Here is a 17314-nt window from a genome sequence, read left to right as displayed (position 1 = left end):
ATAGGCATTTCTTAAAATTTGATAAAGGCTAAGACAACAAAAGGAAATAACACTTTTAAAATACATTTTTCATATTTCTTCTAAGAAATGGGAGAGGCAGAAAACCTGACAAATTAATTAAATTTTTAGATTATAGATCTATGAATTATTAATTGTTTAAAAAATTTTTATATTTCTTAAAGAGGCATCAAAGAGCCTCTGGAAGTCATTGTAGTCTATTCTGAAACATTCCTTTTTTTTTTTTTTAATGAATTTATTTCTTTATTTATTTATTGGCTGTGTTGGGTCTTCATTGCTGCAAACGGGCTTTCTCTAGTTGCGGCGAGCAGGGGCTACTCTTCATTGTGGTCCATGGGCTCCTCATTGAGGTCTCTTCTCTTGTTGCAGAGCATGGGCTCTAGGTGCATGGGCTTCAGTAGTTGTGGCACATGGGCTCAGTAGTTGTGGCTCACGGGCTTAGTTGCTCTGCGGCATGTGGTATCTTCCTGGGGCAGAACTTGAACTCATGTACCCTGCATTGGCAGGCAGATTCTTAACCACTGCACCGCCTAGGAAGTCCTGAAACATTCTTTGGTGTACCTTCTGGGACCAAATACTGGGCTCAATGGATACTGATCTGAGTATAGAATTTACATCATTAAGATGATTTGTATTATCATTGTTCATGTAAAAATGTCTTACATCTTTTTCCTTTAGGTACGTAAAAGAAGGAGATACAGTGTCTCAGTTTGATAGCATCTGTGAAGTTCAAAGTGATAAAGCTTCTGTTACTATCACTAGTCGTTATGATGGAGTCATTAAAAAACTGTATTATAATCTAGACGATACTGCCTATGTGGGAAAGCCATTAGTAGACATAGAAACAGAAGCTTTAAAAGGTACTGTATATATGTGTTCATCTATTTTGCCAGATTGATTACTGCTGTCCTTTGGTCATTGGGTACCAATTGAAAGTGGTGTTTACTTTTAATAACTTACAGGATTTGATTTGGGGGTTTAGAAGCTGAAATCAGGAAAATTGGAAAGGTACTCTATGAGGCATGATTATCTTTTGACCAGTTACCATGTTAAAAACATGTACAGTAATATTTAATTTATCTGGAGGCCTACCTTCTGGAATCCTTGGTATTCAAAGAAGCAACAAGCTCTCTTGGGAATTAAAGATTCAAGCTTTGAACACTGGTCACTAATAAAAATTGGAATATGCAAAGATTAAATTTTACATAATGGGATTGCTCCGTTTGCCACTGATACAAAAACCCAAACACCCTCTCATTGGTGATGGTTATGAAAGCCAAACTTCTTAAAGAGAGATAGAAGAGAAAAGGAAGAAAATCAGAATGAGAAGCAAAGAAACTAGCATTCAGAAGGAGCAGCAACCATGGAACTTATAAGCAGTAGATGTCCTGACAAAAGGGAACTCAGGAGAACATTACAGGGAAACTAAAACAGTGCGCTGTCCCTATTATAGCAAATAGCTGGCTCTCTGTGTCAGAAGTTCCTTTTTGCATTGTTGTGATACACCAAGGTTATGTCATTTAGGAAGCTTTGATGTGGGGGTGGGGGAGCATAATTCTGTGATGCAACCCTAAGCCCGCCATCTATCCAGGAGTGCTGAGATAAAGACATTTCAGTAGCGTAATTCGGAAGTCTAGGAGTCTGAATTACAGTGGCTGGCTAACTCTTAGTCCTGCAGTCTGTACAATAATATAATAACTAATATCATAGTCACACTTTGCAGTTTATAAAATGTTTCACACTTTATATTTTATTTATTCTCATTCATGAGGTATTCCAGTTTAACGGAAGAGGAATCATTGGGTGATTTGCCCAATGGCAACAACAAAGCCAAATTTAGAACTTGGATGTCCTGAGTCTTTGTCTAGAATATTTTCAACTATAACATGTTGCCTCCAAAAGCTGGAAGATAACTTGCTGAAGCCTTCCTATTATTTGTTTAAATTCTATTATAAGAACAGGGTATGTGCATTGTAGAAAGTTATAAAATGCAAACCAAAATTAAGAAAATGAAAACACATTCCTACTACTCATTAATCACCACTCTTAATACATTAGTGTATGTCATTCCAGACATTTTTCTAGGCACATATATGTGGATATTGTTATTTTTTAACCAGACTTGTATTTGGTGTATTCTAATGTGTTTGCTTAGTTATTGACTCTACATGTTTTCATGATGATATGTTTTCATTTTATCTGGTAATCACACCATATTTAAATTTCCCCAGTTGCCACCAAAATGTCCTTGAAATTTCAATTGGTTTGTTCAAGCTAGGGACTAGTACAGGACTATACATTGCACCTGGTCTCTTTCAATCTGGCTTCTATTTCCCCACATGACACGGACTTGCTGAAGAGATGGTACCATTTGTTTTGCAGAATGTCACATCTTTTGGACTTGTCTTATTGCTTCTTCCTGGTGGTGTTTGACTTGTTCCTCCATTCTTTATATTTCCTGTAAACTGGAAGTAAGTTTTAAAGGCTAGGTTCTAGTTAAATATTTTGGCTAGAATCTACATCATGGATAATATTATGTACTTCATATTTCTCCATATCAGGACACAAATAACATCTGGATGACCTGCTGTAGTCATGCTAAGTTTAAACACGGAATTAGGATAACCATACCCTTGCCCTTTCATCGTACAGTTATGTTTTTCTCTTTGCACCTGAAAGATATCAATGTGGTATTGCTTTGGCACTACATAAGTAGTTTATAATTTCATTTGAGAATCTTTGTCTAATCAACAATTGTTTTAGTGGTTGTAGAATGATGATTTTTGGATTCCTTTAACGTTATTAGCTGGCATTATTCTGTGAAGTGGAGTTATCCCTTCCTTCATCAATTGGGGCTATTAGTTACTATGAGATATCATTCCTACTGGAAAGACATTTCAGTCTTTACCAATTATCAAAATAAGGAGTTGCTTTAATAGGCCCTTCAGATGGTGATATTAATTTTTCCAGCTTTCTCTGTTTGTATTTCAGTTGACTTGATGTGTTTACTATAATCATTCTTTTTAATGCTCAAATCATTTATAGTGGTGACCATTTCAAGGTGGCTTCTGTGTATTCTTTTAACACGACCCTGTTCATTTTCAAAAGCTTCCTTGCTTTTGGCACAAGACGATGATCTGGGACTCACCTTGTACTGATACTTTTCCTGCCCAGACCTGGAATTATCCATTCCTTCTGGGGCTCTTGTTCCTTTTAATGTGGAATGAATAAGAGATCATAATCTGGGCACTAGAGGTGCTTCCTATTATCTGATTCCAAATTTCAATTGAAAGGCATGATTTAGGAATATTAAAAACAAAAAAGAATTTACCTTTAAAAATTACCTGAAATAAACACAGTATTAATTTGATGGATTAGCAAGATAATAGGTATAGATTTTTTTTTTTTTTCATTCAGTTAAGACCTAGAAAGGAAAGAATTATGCTCTTGGTATAAACTGAGACAAGCAGAGATGCTGAACATTACTGTGGATGTCAGTAAATTAGAATACCCAGTCACGTGCTGTAGACCAGATTAGATACCTATCTAGGCCATCCACAAAAGCAAATTATAGTCATCCCTTGGTATTTGCAAAGCATTGCTTCCAGGACACACACACACACACACACACATACACACACACATGCAGGGATACACACACACGGACACCCAAATCTGCGAATGCTCAAGTCCCTTGTATAAAATGGTGTAGTATTTGCATATAACCTACATATATCTTCCCCCTATACTTTAAGTCATCTCTAGGTTACTTATGATACCTAATACAATGTAAATGCTATGTAAATAGTTGCTGGTGTACAGCAAATTCAAATTTGCTATTTGGAACTTTCTGGAATTTTTTCCTGTATATTTTCAATCAGCAGTTGGTTGAATCCATGAATATAGAACCTGTGGATTCCCAGGGCTGACTGTATATGAACAAGTGAACAATCGAGATTCGTGGGGTTTTTTATTGTTTGCTATTATTTTTAGAGTTTCTTTTGCCATTGCCAATGAAATCCAACTTAATAAGTCTTAATATAGCAAATTATAAAATCATAGAACTTTTTCAGGAGAGGGATGTGTTTTTTCTAGATAATTTTTTAACAAAAATTAATTTCCTGTACAACATGGATGAATCTTGAAAAATTATGCTGAGTCAAAGAAGCCAGACATAAAAGAGAACATGCTACATGATTATATGTATGTAAAATTTTAGAAAATGCAAAGTAATCTGTAATGACAACAGACACATTAGTGGTTGCCTGCTGGTGGGGTAGGGAGGCAAAATGTTAAGAAGGAGGAATTACCAAGGAGTATAAAGAAATCTGGGGGTGATGGATATGTCCATTCTCTTGATTTTGGTGATGGTTATGGGTATATACATATTTTGACACTTACCAAATTTTATATTTTATGTATGTGCAGTTTATTATATGTGTGTAAAAACTTAATGGGATTGGGTAGGTTATGTTCAGAGTGAGAATTATCTGATAATTTTCCTCGTAGAGAACTGATCATTGCTAGCTATTCTATTTCATTTGCTATTCAGAGTGTATTCTGAATAATTGCCTTGCATGCTAGTTTTGTTTTGTGTGTGTACCTTTTTGCTTTTACATTTATTTTTTCTTGTAATTTTTCTTGTTTTTTATTGTAAGAATAACTATGAAGCATAAACCTATATGTGAAATAAGCAAGCCTATAGAACAGTAGATTCAATTTACTAAGAAATTTATATGTGCCTCTTTTAATTCTGGAAATAGGAAAGGTTTCTAAATATTTTGTGTACCTTGTCTTAAATAAGAATTTGTAGTAATACTGAATTTGTTTATATTGTTCCTTGTTTTAGTGCCAAGAAAACCAATTATACTGTGAATAGAAAATTACCTAAAGAAAAGTCTTTTAGAAGTATAAGATACATTATGTCCATTTTACAGGTAGAAAATAATTATAGCATAGAACCATCAAGAGTGTAAGGGATCAAGACTAGACATCTTAATAGTAGTATTGGAAATTAAATCCTGTCTTTTAATGCTTGCTTAAACAATATTCTATAGTACTGTTTTTGTAACATGCTGTTGTAGCCTGCTTTTCAAGACTGGAGTGTCATGATAATTTTGATGAGGGAAAATGTATTTGTGACCTCCAAGTCCTGTCTCTGAGTGCTCTGACTGTAGGTAGACTCTACTTGAAAAGAGCTTATGAGACTCATTTATGTTGTTTTAAAAAAAAAAAAAAAAATATTACAAATTGAAATTTAGTTACTTAACATTATCAAAATTATATCAAAGCTAATCCATGTCTCAGTATGTTGTCTACTATAAACTCAGTTTTGAGAATATTGCCGTGAGTTCTCTTTACAGGTAATCTGGCTTTCTCTAACCTCTATTTTAAAAAGTAAGATGACTCCTCACTCCTCACTTTTCTAAATGACTAAAGCTTTTTGAACCAAAACTTTTCACAACCATTTATTTAATGGGAATCATTAGTTTTATTTTTTTAAAAAAACTACATATTTTACTCCTTCTTAAAGTGAGAATATTGAGTGTAACCTAAAATCTTTTTTAATTATGCAAAGGCATGTTAATGAACATTCATTGTTCTGGGAAAAACACAATTCTGCATCTGATTTTTGTTTTTTCAGCCTTTTTTCTTAGCATTGTCATTGTGCCAGGCCATCATGCTCCTTCCCAACTTTCTGGCAACACAGACAACCAAATTGTTAAGAAGTACGTGCTAAGAAGAGAAAATAGGATGTGATTGAGAGTCTAAATAAAGGCCTTTTCTCTGGAGCAAGTGCATGATTTTAATGCTGAGGTTGCATGGCGCTGTTTTAGGTGTTCTGTGCCTGCAGCTGTGTACAAGATTAAGTTGCCAGAATGCTTGACCATCAAACAAGTGAAGCGTTCCTATACCTAATTAGCTCTAATTGAAGAGGCTTGCCACCATGGGGAAATACTAAGGGAAGAGAGGAAGGGACACAAGATATAGCAGAATACTTTATAAAACTAATATTATTCTACCATTATATTGCATTTACCCTTTAACATGGACATCTATCATTGTTTGAATGCTTTCTCTGTGCTAATGCTATATATACATTACCTCATTAAATCATATAGATTATTATCCACATTTGACACATGCAACATTGAGACCCACAGAGGTTTAGTAAGTTGCCTGTGGCCATAGAGCTAGTAATTGGTAGAGCTATGATTTGACCCCAGCTCTGTTTAATTCTAAAACCCATGTTCCTAACCACTTTGTTACGCTGAAAATTGTATTCAGAGAGGGGGGTATCAGCTCCATTATTCATCCAGAACACTGGGACTACGTTCCTAACACTGTGCATATGCATACATTCTGCTGTAACAACACAGGTTAGATGTTCTGTAGAGTCCATAGTATTAAAATGTTTGCCAGGATAATACAGCATTTTAGAGTTAAAGAAAAGCTCTTTGACATAAAACCATTCCAACAACATAGCATGTCATTTAATTAAATTACACTAAATAACATAAATTGTGTAGTACAGTGCCTGGGCATAATAAAGTGTTCAGTAAATGGTACTACAACCTTATTTTGTGTAGCTAATTGTAGATTGAGTCAATTGAATTAGCTCTTTCAGTAATTTGAAGTGAGAAAGAAAATGCTATGCAATCTCATTGGTTTAGGTGTCGTTAATTCTCAATTTATGATCATTTGGGCAGAAACTAAATTAAAGTTTATATTTGTGCTATGAAGAAAGGTCTTCCTGAGAAGTTTTGCAGGGAGGAAAAGTTTAAAGCTTTTTATGAAAACAAACTATTTCAAAAACCTTTGAGTACTTTGGTATCTCAAAAATAATTTCCCATTGCAATCTCACAGTTTTAATATTTTTACTAACTCAAATTACTGTTTTATTTAATCTGAAATAATACAGTTTTATTATAAATTTTCTTGACATGATGAATTCCAGCAATGCTAAATTGACAGTCTTCATGACAAAAACTTACTTTCTTTACCATATCCATGTCCAAAAACAATCCTGAAAAGGTATTTTTTCTAACTTACAATAAAAAACTTCCTGCTTTTCAAAGTCTGGTTGGTTACAATCATAAGATATTAGATTTCTCTTTATTAGTTCATGATATGAAAATAAGTCCAATAGCTTCAGAGGAAAGTACTAACTGGAATTTACTGTTAATAATTTCCTCATTGTCTTGGTCATCTGTGCGAAGTACAGTAGGACGGAGTCAAATATTAGGACTTACTCTTCAGAAAGTTGAAAAATGACTGGAGTTACTGCCAGATCCCACTCTGTTACACAAACTCTGGTTTTACATCAGAGATCACCATGGTTTCATTTTAGTCATCCTCTGATGTACTGCCCACACTTTCTTCATATTGCATAGAACAATCATATGTTTAATTAAATCTGGGAAAAGTAATAAGCATTCCACATTTCGTGAGTAGCAATATGGGCCTCCTCCTGTGTTAAACATACAGTTTATAGCTAAGTTGACGATTCAAAGGGTAAACTAGAAAAGTAAGGACATCTTGACTTTGTTGGTTTCCCTGTTGTACAGCTTGCAATCTCTCTACTTCATCAAGGTAACAGGGCACAGAAACGGGAACAGATTGTTCCATCAGCAGAAAAACAATTGAACTGGCAGCAGCTTTCTCCAAAACTGTAACTGTTTTCCAAAAGTGCATGCTCTAGTCAGGGCTAATGTTATTTAATCAAATACTAATGGAAGTTATTGTGGCCACCAGCTATCGAAGTTGAATTTAGAAGCTATTCTTTTCTCTCCTGCCTAAAAGATCTGGTCATCTTCCTAGATCTTTTTTCTAGTTGTTAGGTTCTGAACCAAATATCCTTTCGTATCTGTGTGAAACTGTGATTTGATGTTGATCACTCTGTTTATCTTGGCATCATTCCACACTCATACATTTAGAAAATGACACTTCCTCCATATCCTTATAATTATGATTTACTTCTTCTGTACTGGGTCACTTTTAAGGTCAGTTCTGTGATCAAGGTAACAAAAAGACTGGAAACCCTTGGATCATGGAAATAGCTTTCTGGTAGATATTCTCTGTTATTTATTTATTTACTTATTTATTTACTTATTTTTGGCTGCATTGGGTCTTAGTTGCAGCACGCAGGATGGGATCTTTGTTACGGCGCATGGGCTCTCATGGCGGCCTGCAAGCTTTTCTCTAGTTGTGGTGCGCAGGCTTCTCTCTAGTTGTGGCATGCTAGTTTTCTCTCTCTAGTTGTGGCCCGTGGGCTCCATAGTATGTGGGCTCTGTAGTTTGTGGCATGCAGGCTCTCCAGTTGTGGCACGCAGGCTCAGTAGTTGCCCCGTGGCACGTGGGATCTTAATTCCCTGCCCAAGGATCAAACCCCTGTCCCCTGCTTTGGAAGGCAGATTCTTTACCACTGGACCACCAGGGAAGTCCCCTAGATATTCTCTATTAAATCATCCCTGGTTTTCTGATGTCCTTAGCAAGGTAGTATTTTAATATTGATTGAGAGCTTTCTTCCCATAACTACATGACAACTACAATTCGTATATGAGTGACTTCGTGCAAATCTTTATTTTATTACTTAATGCTTACACTGAAGTTATTCCAAAAGGCGGTACTACTTGGTGATATATAGAATGTTTTCCAGAGAGGTGAGTAGCAATAAATTACACAATTCTTTGGAAGTGTTATATAATAACTTGTATATATACGCCTGGGCATTTATGCATTTCTCATACTGCAGCAAATATGCATTATTCAAGTTAATATTTGGGATCCCGATAATTGAACCCCCTTGATTTTTCTTCGGATATTAGTTTCTAATGCTAATCTTTCTTGCTAGTTTCTCCAGTAACTTCAACAGATGTGGACCATACACACAGCTTCTCAAGTACAACAAAATTATGCCTTGAGCTGTAGGAGTCTTATTCCAGCTTAGAAAGAAAGAAAATTTACTAGGGCCGTGAACTAAAGGAAATCATACAAACTGAGTCAGCCCTAGGACTGAATCCCAGCTCTTCACAGTTTATTAGGTGTGTGACCTTGAACCTATCTCTTCATCTCAAGTCTCATTTTTTAAAATCTGTAAAATGGGAATAATAACACCTACTCTTACACACTGGAGTGAAGATTAAGATATTGCATTTGTAGTGCAGTATATGATATATACTACCCTCTGAGTTCTTAGCTGAGACCTCTGTAATATGACAGATGAACAAGAGAAACAAATTTATTAACATGTAGACCTCATGTATACCTGGGAGATACCCAGGAAAAATGAGTAACTCAAAGAGGTGGCTTTAGGATTCAGGTTTAAATACCATGTTAACAGGGAAAGGGGAGGAGAGATGTAGGCCTCTTAGGGGAGAGTAAATGATTTTTAAAAGATGAATTGGCTCTTAGAAAAATGTATGGGAGGTATGATAGTTTGTGACAAAAGTTGTCTGGGTGTGTTGCTGATTTCTAGTCTCTTCTCCTGTGATGAATCAGTCTTCCCTGGTCGGATGAAACTCCTGGGGAGGGAGTTTATGAGAGTTGAATTCCTTTTGGATGTCTTTAGGTACATGAAGAGAGTTCGGAGTAAGTCTCTCCCTGCATTTGTTTTTTGTTGTTGTTGTTTTTAATTTAGTTTTCGGCTGTATTGGGTCTTTGTTGCTGCGCACAGGCTTTATGTAGTTGTGGAGAGTGGGGGCTGCTCTTTGTTGCAGTGCATGGGCTTCTCATTGCAGTGGCTTCTCTTCTTGTGGAGCACAAGCTCTAGGCCAGCAGCCTTCAGTAGTTGCAGCACGTAGGCTCAGGAGTTGTGGCACATGGGCTTAGTTGCTCCACAGCATGTGGGATCTTCCCTGACCAGGGACCAAACTGATGTCCCCTGCATCGACAGGCGGATTCTTAACCACTGAGCCACCAGGGAAGTCCCGCATTTGTTGTTTTTCAAGTGCCTACAGCTCAAAATGATCAGTACACCAAAGTGGCATATTTTGGGGTGGCATGTCCTGAACTCCTACAATCACATTTTGGGGTGGAATATTCTACCACCCTTCATATTCAATATGAAGTGTTTCTTTGTTTTTTCTCTTCCTTACCCATGGGAGAACTTTGAGACGCTACTAGTCCAATTCATAGACTAGTGAGGGGGAATGAATAACTAGAATGTTTTTCCATAGTTTTCCAGCAGTAGAAAATTTTTATTTGCTTAGAATTGAATGTTAAAGCTAACTCAGTTTCTTGCTGATTTTCAGAGGTTGTCTCTAATTCATTTATTCCCACAGAGATTTCCTAGCATTTGACCTCGACAGTTAAATGCTCTCAAAAACTTTTTTTGGGGTTGCAAAATTACATGCTAATAACCAAAGATAGTTTTTCTTATATCACTAATTTAGAGTTAGAGAATAAAACAACCAAATTAGTATTAGCTATTCAAAGCAAAGAAAAAATTTAAATGCTAAATTATCTTAGGAAAGCATTTAAGATTGTCACAGATTTTACATGATTCATGTAATTTTCCTCACGTTTGATTCTTATTTCATATATATATATGAGAAATTTATTAGGAAAATGTTTACAATACAAATGTGTTTTAAAATTCTTGAAAGAAACTCTCATTTTTTAACTTGTAGCTGCTACATGGTTTTTAACAGAAATGAAGTAACCAGCAGGTAATAATAATGATTAAACAGTACCTGATACGAGTACACCCCTCTTATTCACTCTAGTACCCTTGTTTGTTTTTCCATTTTAAAGTTGTGTTTTTCCATTCTGAAGTAGTTCATCTATCATGCTTTTTGACTATATACTTCAAGTTGAATTTATTTATATAAGACACTAAGCTTGTTGTTATTGTTTCAATATTTTCTACCAAAGAGTAAAATTTTACCTTGTTACCAGATTCAGAAGAAGATGTTGTTGAAACTCCTGCTGTGTCCCATGATGAACACACACACCAAGAGATAAAGGGCCAGAAAACACTGGCAACTCCTGCAGTTCGTCGCCTTGCAATGGAAAACAATGTAAGTTTTCTTAATATTTAAGTGTGAGATCACACAGAGGGTATACATGTGTACCTGTGAAGAATTGCCTAGCCATCCCATGATGAGATGGCTCAAGTTGGGATTAAAGGAAACATGAAAATGTCTGTTACTAAGAAGTGATAGTTGCATAAAAGTCCTCATTAGAAATGAGAAGAAAATTGTAAACTTATTATTCATGTTAATTGAGAAGTGTGGATTTATTATTCTTTCTGAGAGCCTAATAACAGTCAGAGCTACCGTTTATTGAGAACTTATAGATACTAGTGTCTTAGATCAGGTACCCTAGAAGCATAGCTTGAGACAGGGGTTTGGGAACACGTGATTGTTTGGGAGAGTGATCATCATTACTAGGAATGAAGGAAGCAGTATAGGGAAGGGACGGGGAATGGGCCAGGCAAGGATGTGGTCTCAAGTGTTTGCCTGATCCCAGAGAAGTGGGGGAAACCATGGAGCTGTACTGACTTGAGTCAAGGGGGCTGGCCTTTTGTGTTCGCTTTTACCTGACAGTCATTGCTGCTTAACCTCCAAAGTGAGATGGGTTCTAGGCATTGTGCTCATAATTTACATGTTATCTCATTTAATCTTCACACCTCTGTGAGACAAAGGACCCGTCTAAGGCTTAGAGAGGTCAGATAACTGGTCCAAGTTCACGCAGCTAACACAGTGGTGGAACCAGGATTCTGAAGTGAGTCTCTGTGACTCTAAAACCAGTGCTCTTAATCATTAATAGTGTCTCAACAATTGTTGCCTCCATTGTTTGAGCACTTTTGAGCCAGACAGTATACACACATTATCGCTAATCCTCACAGAAGCCCTGCAAACTGGTTTGGTTTATCCCCCTTTTGCAGATGAGAAAAGGCAGAGAAGTTGATTAAGTTGCCTAAAATCAAGTAAGTAGCTGAACTGGGAACGTGAGCACAAATCTGTCTGGTTCCAAAGCCTGAGTTTGTTCCACTATGCCTCACAATGCAGGGTTTTTGTTTGTCTGTTTTTGAGAGAGGTAGTTAAATTACAGTGGGGGGAAAATTTTACATTTTGGGAATATGTAATGAGTCATTAAAATGTTCATTCTTCTTCAGCTAGTTTTCTTACCATTGGGGAACTATCCCAAGAGATAATCTAGGATATATTCTTCAAGTGTTTTGTATAGTCAAAAATGTGTTCAAAATAAGGGAAATGCTTAGGAAAATTACATTATAAACCCTTAATGAAAATTTATTAGCCATTAAATGTGTTCGAACATGAAGATGATTTAGCATAATAGAAAAATAGAAATAGTAATATGGAACACTAGCTTGTTAAGGGCATCAGATGAAATAATGATCTTATATATTGCTTTGAATGCTATAAACATTTTACCATTTAAAAAAAAAATGATGTAGAAGGACTACCTGTAAAAATATATGATGTGGCCTTCCTACCTCTTCCTAAAGATGTGTGTAATTAGAGCATTTGTATAATTGCTAGAAATTAAATAACAGATTTATTTTTATAAAATTGCCTTTTCTTGCAGATTGTATATTAATTAATTGAATTTGTCTAAAATTGAAAACCAGTGACACTTACAGTTGTTTGTAATTACCTAAAAATTGTTTAAATTCTTTGAGTTCATTTGTTATAAACTAAATGTTTGATGTGATAAAGTCCTTTATTCTTTTGAAGTCATTCTTAGAGAAGCGCTAAAACAAATGAAACAGGTCTTAACCTTGAGAGATTAACTAATATACACTATGCATGAGAACATCATCCAAGCTTATGTCTTTTTATTTAAATAGAAATCAATTTAGTGAAATATTTTCTCTCTATTACCAAACATAGGAAGTGATTAAATAAAGCCAGATCATGAATGTTTCCAAAAAGTGTCATGAGTGCCTAGTAGAAAGTGGAATTATATCATCTATTGTTTATTCTGTGGAAAGCAATCATAAAACTTATGTATTTGACCCTTAACTTGGGCAGAGGAACTCACATTCCAAGTATGCCTCAGTAAAATTAATTTCAATGTTTTGTATTGATCTTTATAAAACAACCACCAGAAAAAAAATAATTCAAGAGAGCTTTTATAGGATGATTATTTTAACTATTACGTGTTTACCAGTAGCCAAGGTCAGAAACATTGGTCTACATTCGTACAGTGTTTAAGTCTTCTTTAAACTCTCAGTTCTTCTTATGTAGTCTTCAGAATAGAAAAAAATCAAATAAGAATTATGCAAGAAATTTAGAAATAGTTGACTGTTTAAAAATATGTTTTCATAAACAGCTCCATGCAATGTATATTGCTTTGCTGCCACATGGACAAGTGAGTAGTATGTACACAAGTAACAAATGATCACTTATAAAGAGTAGCTGTAGTTTATAGCATTCTATTGAGATGATGAAAATTTTATTTATAATGTATAGTGTTCTATTAAGATAATTAAAATGTTGTTTCCTTATACTAGGCTATTGGGCAGAGATACTTTTTTACCCTCAATTCATTTAATTCCACTTAGAGACCTCAGTGATGGATTTATTTATTTTTAGGTAGTTTTATTTTTAGCATTAACATGTGTCATTTTTTAGGTTAAGCTGAGTGAAGTTGTTGGCTCAGGAAAAGATGGCAGAATACTTAAAGAAGATATTCTCAACTATTTGGAAAAGCAAACAGGAGCTATACTACCTCCTTCCCCAAAAGCTGAAATTATGTCACCTCCACCAAAACCAAAAGACAGAACTATTCCTATACCGATATCAAAACCTCCAGTATTCACAGGCAAAGACAGAACAGAACCTGTAAAAGGTAATAATAATAGTAATGTAAGGTAATAGTGTCATTTATTTGGGGGGAGGCTACTTCAACATGATGAAATTACAGCTTTTCTAGGAAAAGCTTTAAAATATACTGACAGTTTTTGAAGAGTAATGTGTTAGCAGGTTTCTTAGAGTATAAACGTGTACAGGTAATTTTTCTGTTTGAAGACTTGCTTAGGATATTTTAAACATTATTTCTTGGTTAACTTTCAAAACAACTACTTCTGATTTGTTATTTACAAACTCCTAGGATGATTAATTTCCAGAAGAGTGACTTTGAAAGAAAGCCCTTGTGTAAATACATGGCTTGCATCCTTTTGAATCTTTCATACACCACAGTGTTGAAAGCAGTTACCTGCTATATTAACACACTTGACACTGGGTATTGTGCTACAGTAAATGCTCCAGCATTGAAAGTAGTGGCTTTCAAGTTATGTAATGGAGATGGTAGCTCCAAGAGGAAGAGTTTAATTGAGATTAAGTGACATTAGGGAACTTCCTATTTTAGTTTTTAAAGGGATTAAAGGATTTAAGAATTTTTTAAAAATACATATATATATATATATATACACATATATATGTATGTATATATATTTATTGTTTTCCAGGCTTTCACAAAGCAATGGTTAAGACCATGTCTGCAGCCCTGAAGATACCTCATTTTGGGTATTGTGATGAGGTTGACCTTTCTGAACTGGTTAAGCTACGAGAAGAATTAAAACCTATTGCTTTTGCTCGTGGAATTAAACTCTCCTTTATGCCCTTCTTCTTAAAGGTAAGATTTCATTCATTTCAAACAAGGTTTGAGTAAGACATTTAAATTTTGTTTTTCATACATGCAATGAGTTAACTTTGGGTTTGAATAAAAATATATGTCTCACCATATCACATAGTTACAAAAATGTGCAGGTACACTCAACTTTCTGTGTCAGATTCTTTTTTTTTTTATAAATTTATTTATTTATTTATTGGCTGCATTGGGTCTTCGTTGTTACACACGGGCTGTCTCTAGTTGCGGTGAGCAGGGGCTACTCTTCATTGTGGTGCTCAGGCTTCTCAGTGTGGTAGCTTTTCTTGTTGCGGAACACAGGCTCTAGGTGCTCGGGCTTCAGTAGTTGCAGGATGTGGGCTCAGTAGTTGTGGCACATGGGCTTAGCTGCTCTGTGGCACGTGGTATCTTCCCGGACCAGGGTTCTAACCCATTTCCCCTGCATTGGCATGTGGATTCTTAACCACTGCACCCCCAGGGAAGTCCCTGTGTCAGATTTTTATCTACTTATCTCTTTGAGGTAGGTGAGGGTTGTCCTGCCAGGTAGGTAAAGCCTTTAATTCTGAAAGGATCACTCCAGCGAAGTCCTGATTTGAAGAAAAGTGAGGCTTGGTATTGATCTTTCACTTTTCAACAAACTTATATTGAGGCTTCTGGGAATCACTTCTAGTACTAAGCCTCAGTGCCGGTATTAAAAAAAATAAGGCCATCAGCTGACCTTGAGCAGCTCACTAACTACCATTTAGGAAGCAGCCGCCGTGTGCCCAACCCTGTACCAAGTGTGCTGTATACATGATCTCTTCATTATCAGAATAATGCTAACATGTAAATATCGCTATCCCCATTTTCCGTTTAAGGAAATTGGCACTCGAGAAACTTGTCAAGAATTTATATCTAACAAGTGGAAAAGCTAAGTTTTCGCTCTGGTCCATTTTTTTCAAAAATGCGTACTATTGTCTCTAAATCCATTGTGGCTTCCCACCAGCCCTTTCCACACTGCACCAAGACTAATTCCCCATAAATCAAATCACTGTATTATTTCCTGCTTCTTTTCAATGGTTCCCCTTCAGGATTGCATTCAGGATAGTTTTTAAATGCCTTAACGTGGCATAAAAAATATTCCTATGAGTCTCTGCTGCCCACCTCTCCAGTCTTCTCCTCACAGTCCCTCCCTCTGCTATAGTCAGATTAAGCTACGCATAGTTGCTGGAATATACAGCTCGACCTGAAATGCCGTATCCTCCCTTGATCAAATACATGTACATCCTAAACACCAAATTTTGTTCCAGGATAGCCTCCTACAGAAACCTGTGACTGTCGCAGTTTGAGTTAAATAGCCTTTTGTTTCTCATTGCAGTTTATCTCAGTGTATTGAAAGTGTTTATACTGAGTTGTCTTTTCACTGATGCTGAGTCTTGTAAGGCAGAAGCTGTTCTCCTGTATCTCCATCTTTTTAACAACTACCCTAAGAAGGAAAGAGATTCTCTATAAACATGAGATGTAGTAGGTGCCAATAAATGAGAGATCTGGACTATATTACAGCTATAGAAGGTCATCTGCAGAGACACAGCAATTGAAACACATGGATGAGATCACCCAAATTATGTGTGAAGAAGAAAAGAAGGCTAAGGGTTTTACATCAGTGTTTAAGGGGTAGGTAGAAGTGGAGTTGGCAGAGGCAATGGAAGAGGGTGACTGGGGTCAGTGGTTTGATGATAGGAGAACCAGGAAAGAGTCACTTAAAAACAAAGACTATTTATTGCTGTATAACAAACCATCCCCAAATTTAATGGTTTGAAACAATAGCCATTTATTATTTCTCATGAGTCTACAGGTGAGCAGGACCAGTCTGCTGATCTTAGCAGAGCTCACTCATATGTCTATAGACAGCTGGTAGATTGTCTGGGGACTAGCTGGTGTAGGATGGCCTTAGTAAGGAGGACTCATTTCTTTTCTGGATGTCTCTCCTATCTGCCCAGTATACTAGCCTGCACATGGTCTCAGTACTGGCAGGGGTGAAGAGAAGAAGCAGAATGTAAGCACTTTTCCCAAGTTGTGCTGAGTTGATTTTGTTTTTAACTCATTGACCAAAGCAAGTCACATGACTAAGCTCAGGATCAGCTTGTGAGAGCACTACCAAAAGGACTTAGATAAGGAGGCGTTAAAGACTGGGGGCCTTTGATTCTGCCTCTCACACCAAAAGAGAAAAAAAGCTTTAAGAGGAAAGTAGATAATTGTTATATGCATTACAGAGGTTAAATTGGGTAAGGGATGGGAACAGGCTCTTGGATTGGTAATGAAGAAGTCATGTGTGGCCTCAGCCAGAACTTACTGAATAAAGTATTGTTGAGGTAGAAGTTTGGTTGCAGGTAGTTGGGGAATGAAAGAAATTGAGGAAGAGGAGAAACTTGAAAAAATATGCAAAAAGGCAGACAAGACATAGGTACAGATCAGGGTTATGGTGGTTGGGGTAGATTGAAGAAATGTTCCATCAGTCCCCTCCCCTCCTGCACACCCTCAAGGAAAAATTGAGCAGACCTGTAGGCTGAGGGAAAGAGCTGGAAATTGGAAAGTTAAAAATGTGTGAATGGGAAGGATTGTTAGAGCAAGGCCTGGGCATGGGGGAAGAATGAGATGAAGACCCAGGTGGAAAAGTTCACCTGGAGGAGAAGGGAGTGCCACCTCTTGTTTCAGA

The 17314-nt window shown here is 36.3% G+C and overlaps 1 protein-coding gene across 5 annotated transcripts in view; it reads left to right on the top strand.

The window, feature by feature from the left end:
* The window catches only part of DBT (dihydrolipoamide branched chain transacylase E2), a 34643-nt gene that overhangs the window by 10619 nt on the left and 6710 nt on the right, over positions 1-17314 (top strand). For 4 of the 5 annotated variants that reach the window (XR_009053973.1, XR_009053789.1, XM_057735943.1 and 1 more), the window contains exons 4-7: positions 697-878; positions 10918-11039; positions 13623-13839; positions 14459-14625. Coding sequence is in view for 3 of the 5 variants with exons in the window: in XM_057735943.1 (XP_057591926.1) it covers positions 697-878; positions 10918-11039; positions 13623-13839; positions 14459-14625 (688 nt within the window). In the remaining 2 variants the exon portion in view is untranslated. The remainder of the gene's footprint in view (positions 1-696; positions 879-10917; positions 11040-13622; positions 13840-14458; positions 14626-17314) is intronic. The other variant, XM_057737045.1, reaches the window with a different exon arrangement.

Source organism: Hippopotamus amphibius, chromosome 1 (genome assembly GCF_030028045.1).
Source record: "Hippopotamus amphibius kiboko isolate mHipAmp2 chromosome 1, mHipAmp2.hap2, whole genome shotgun sequence".
NCBI lineage: Eukaryota > Metazoa > Chordata > Mammalia > Artiodactyla > Hippopotamidae > Hippopotamus > Hippopotamus amphibius.
Note: the sequence above shows the minus strand (reverse complement) of the source record. Positions and strands in the feature narration are given on the sequence as shown.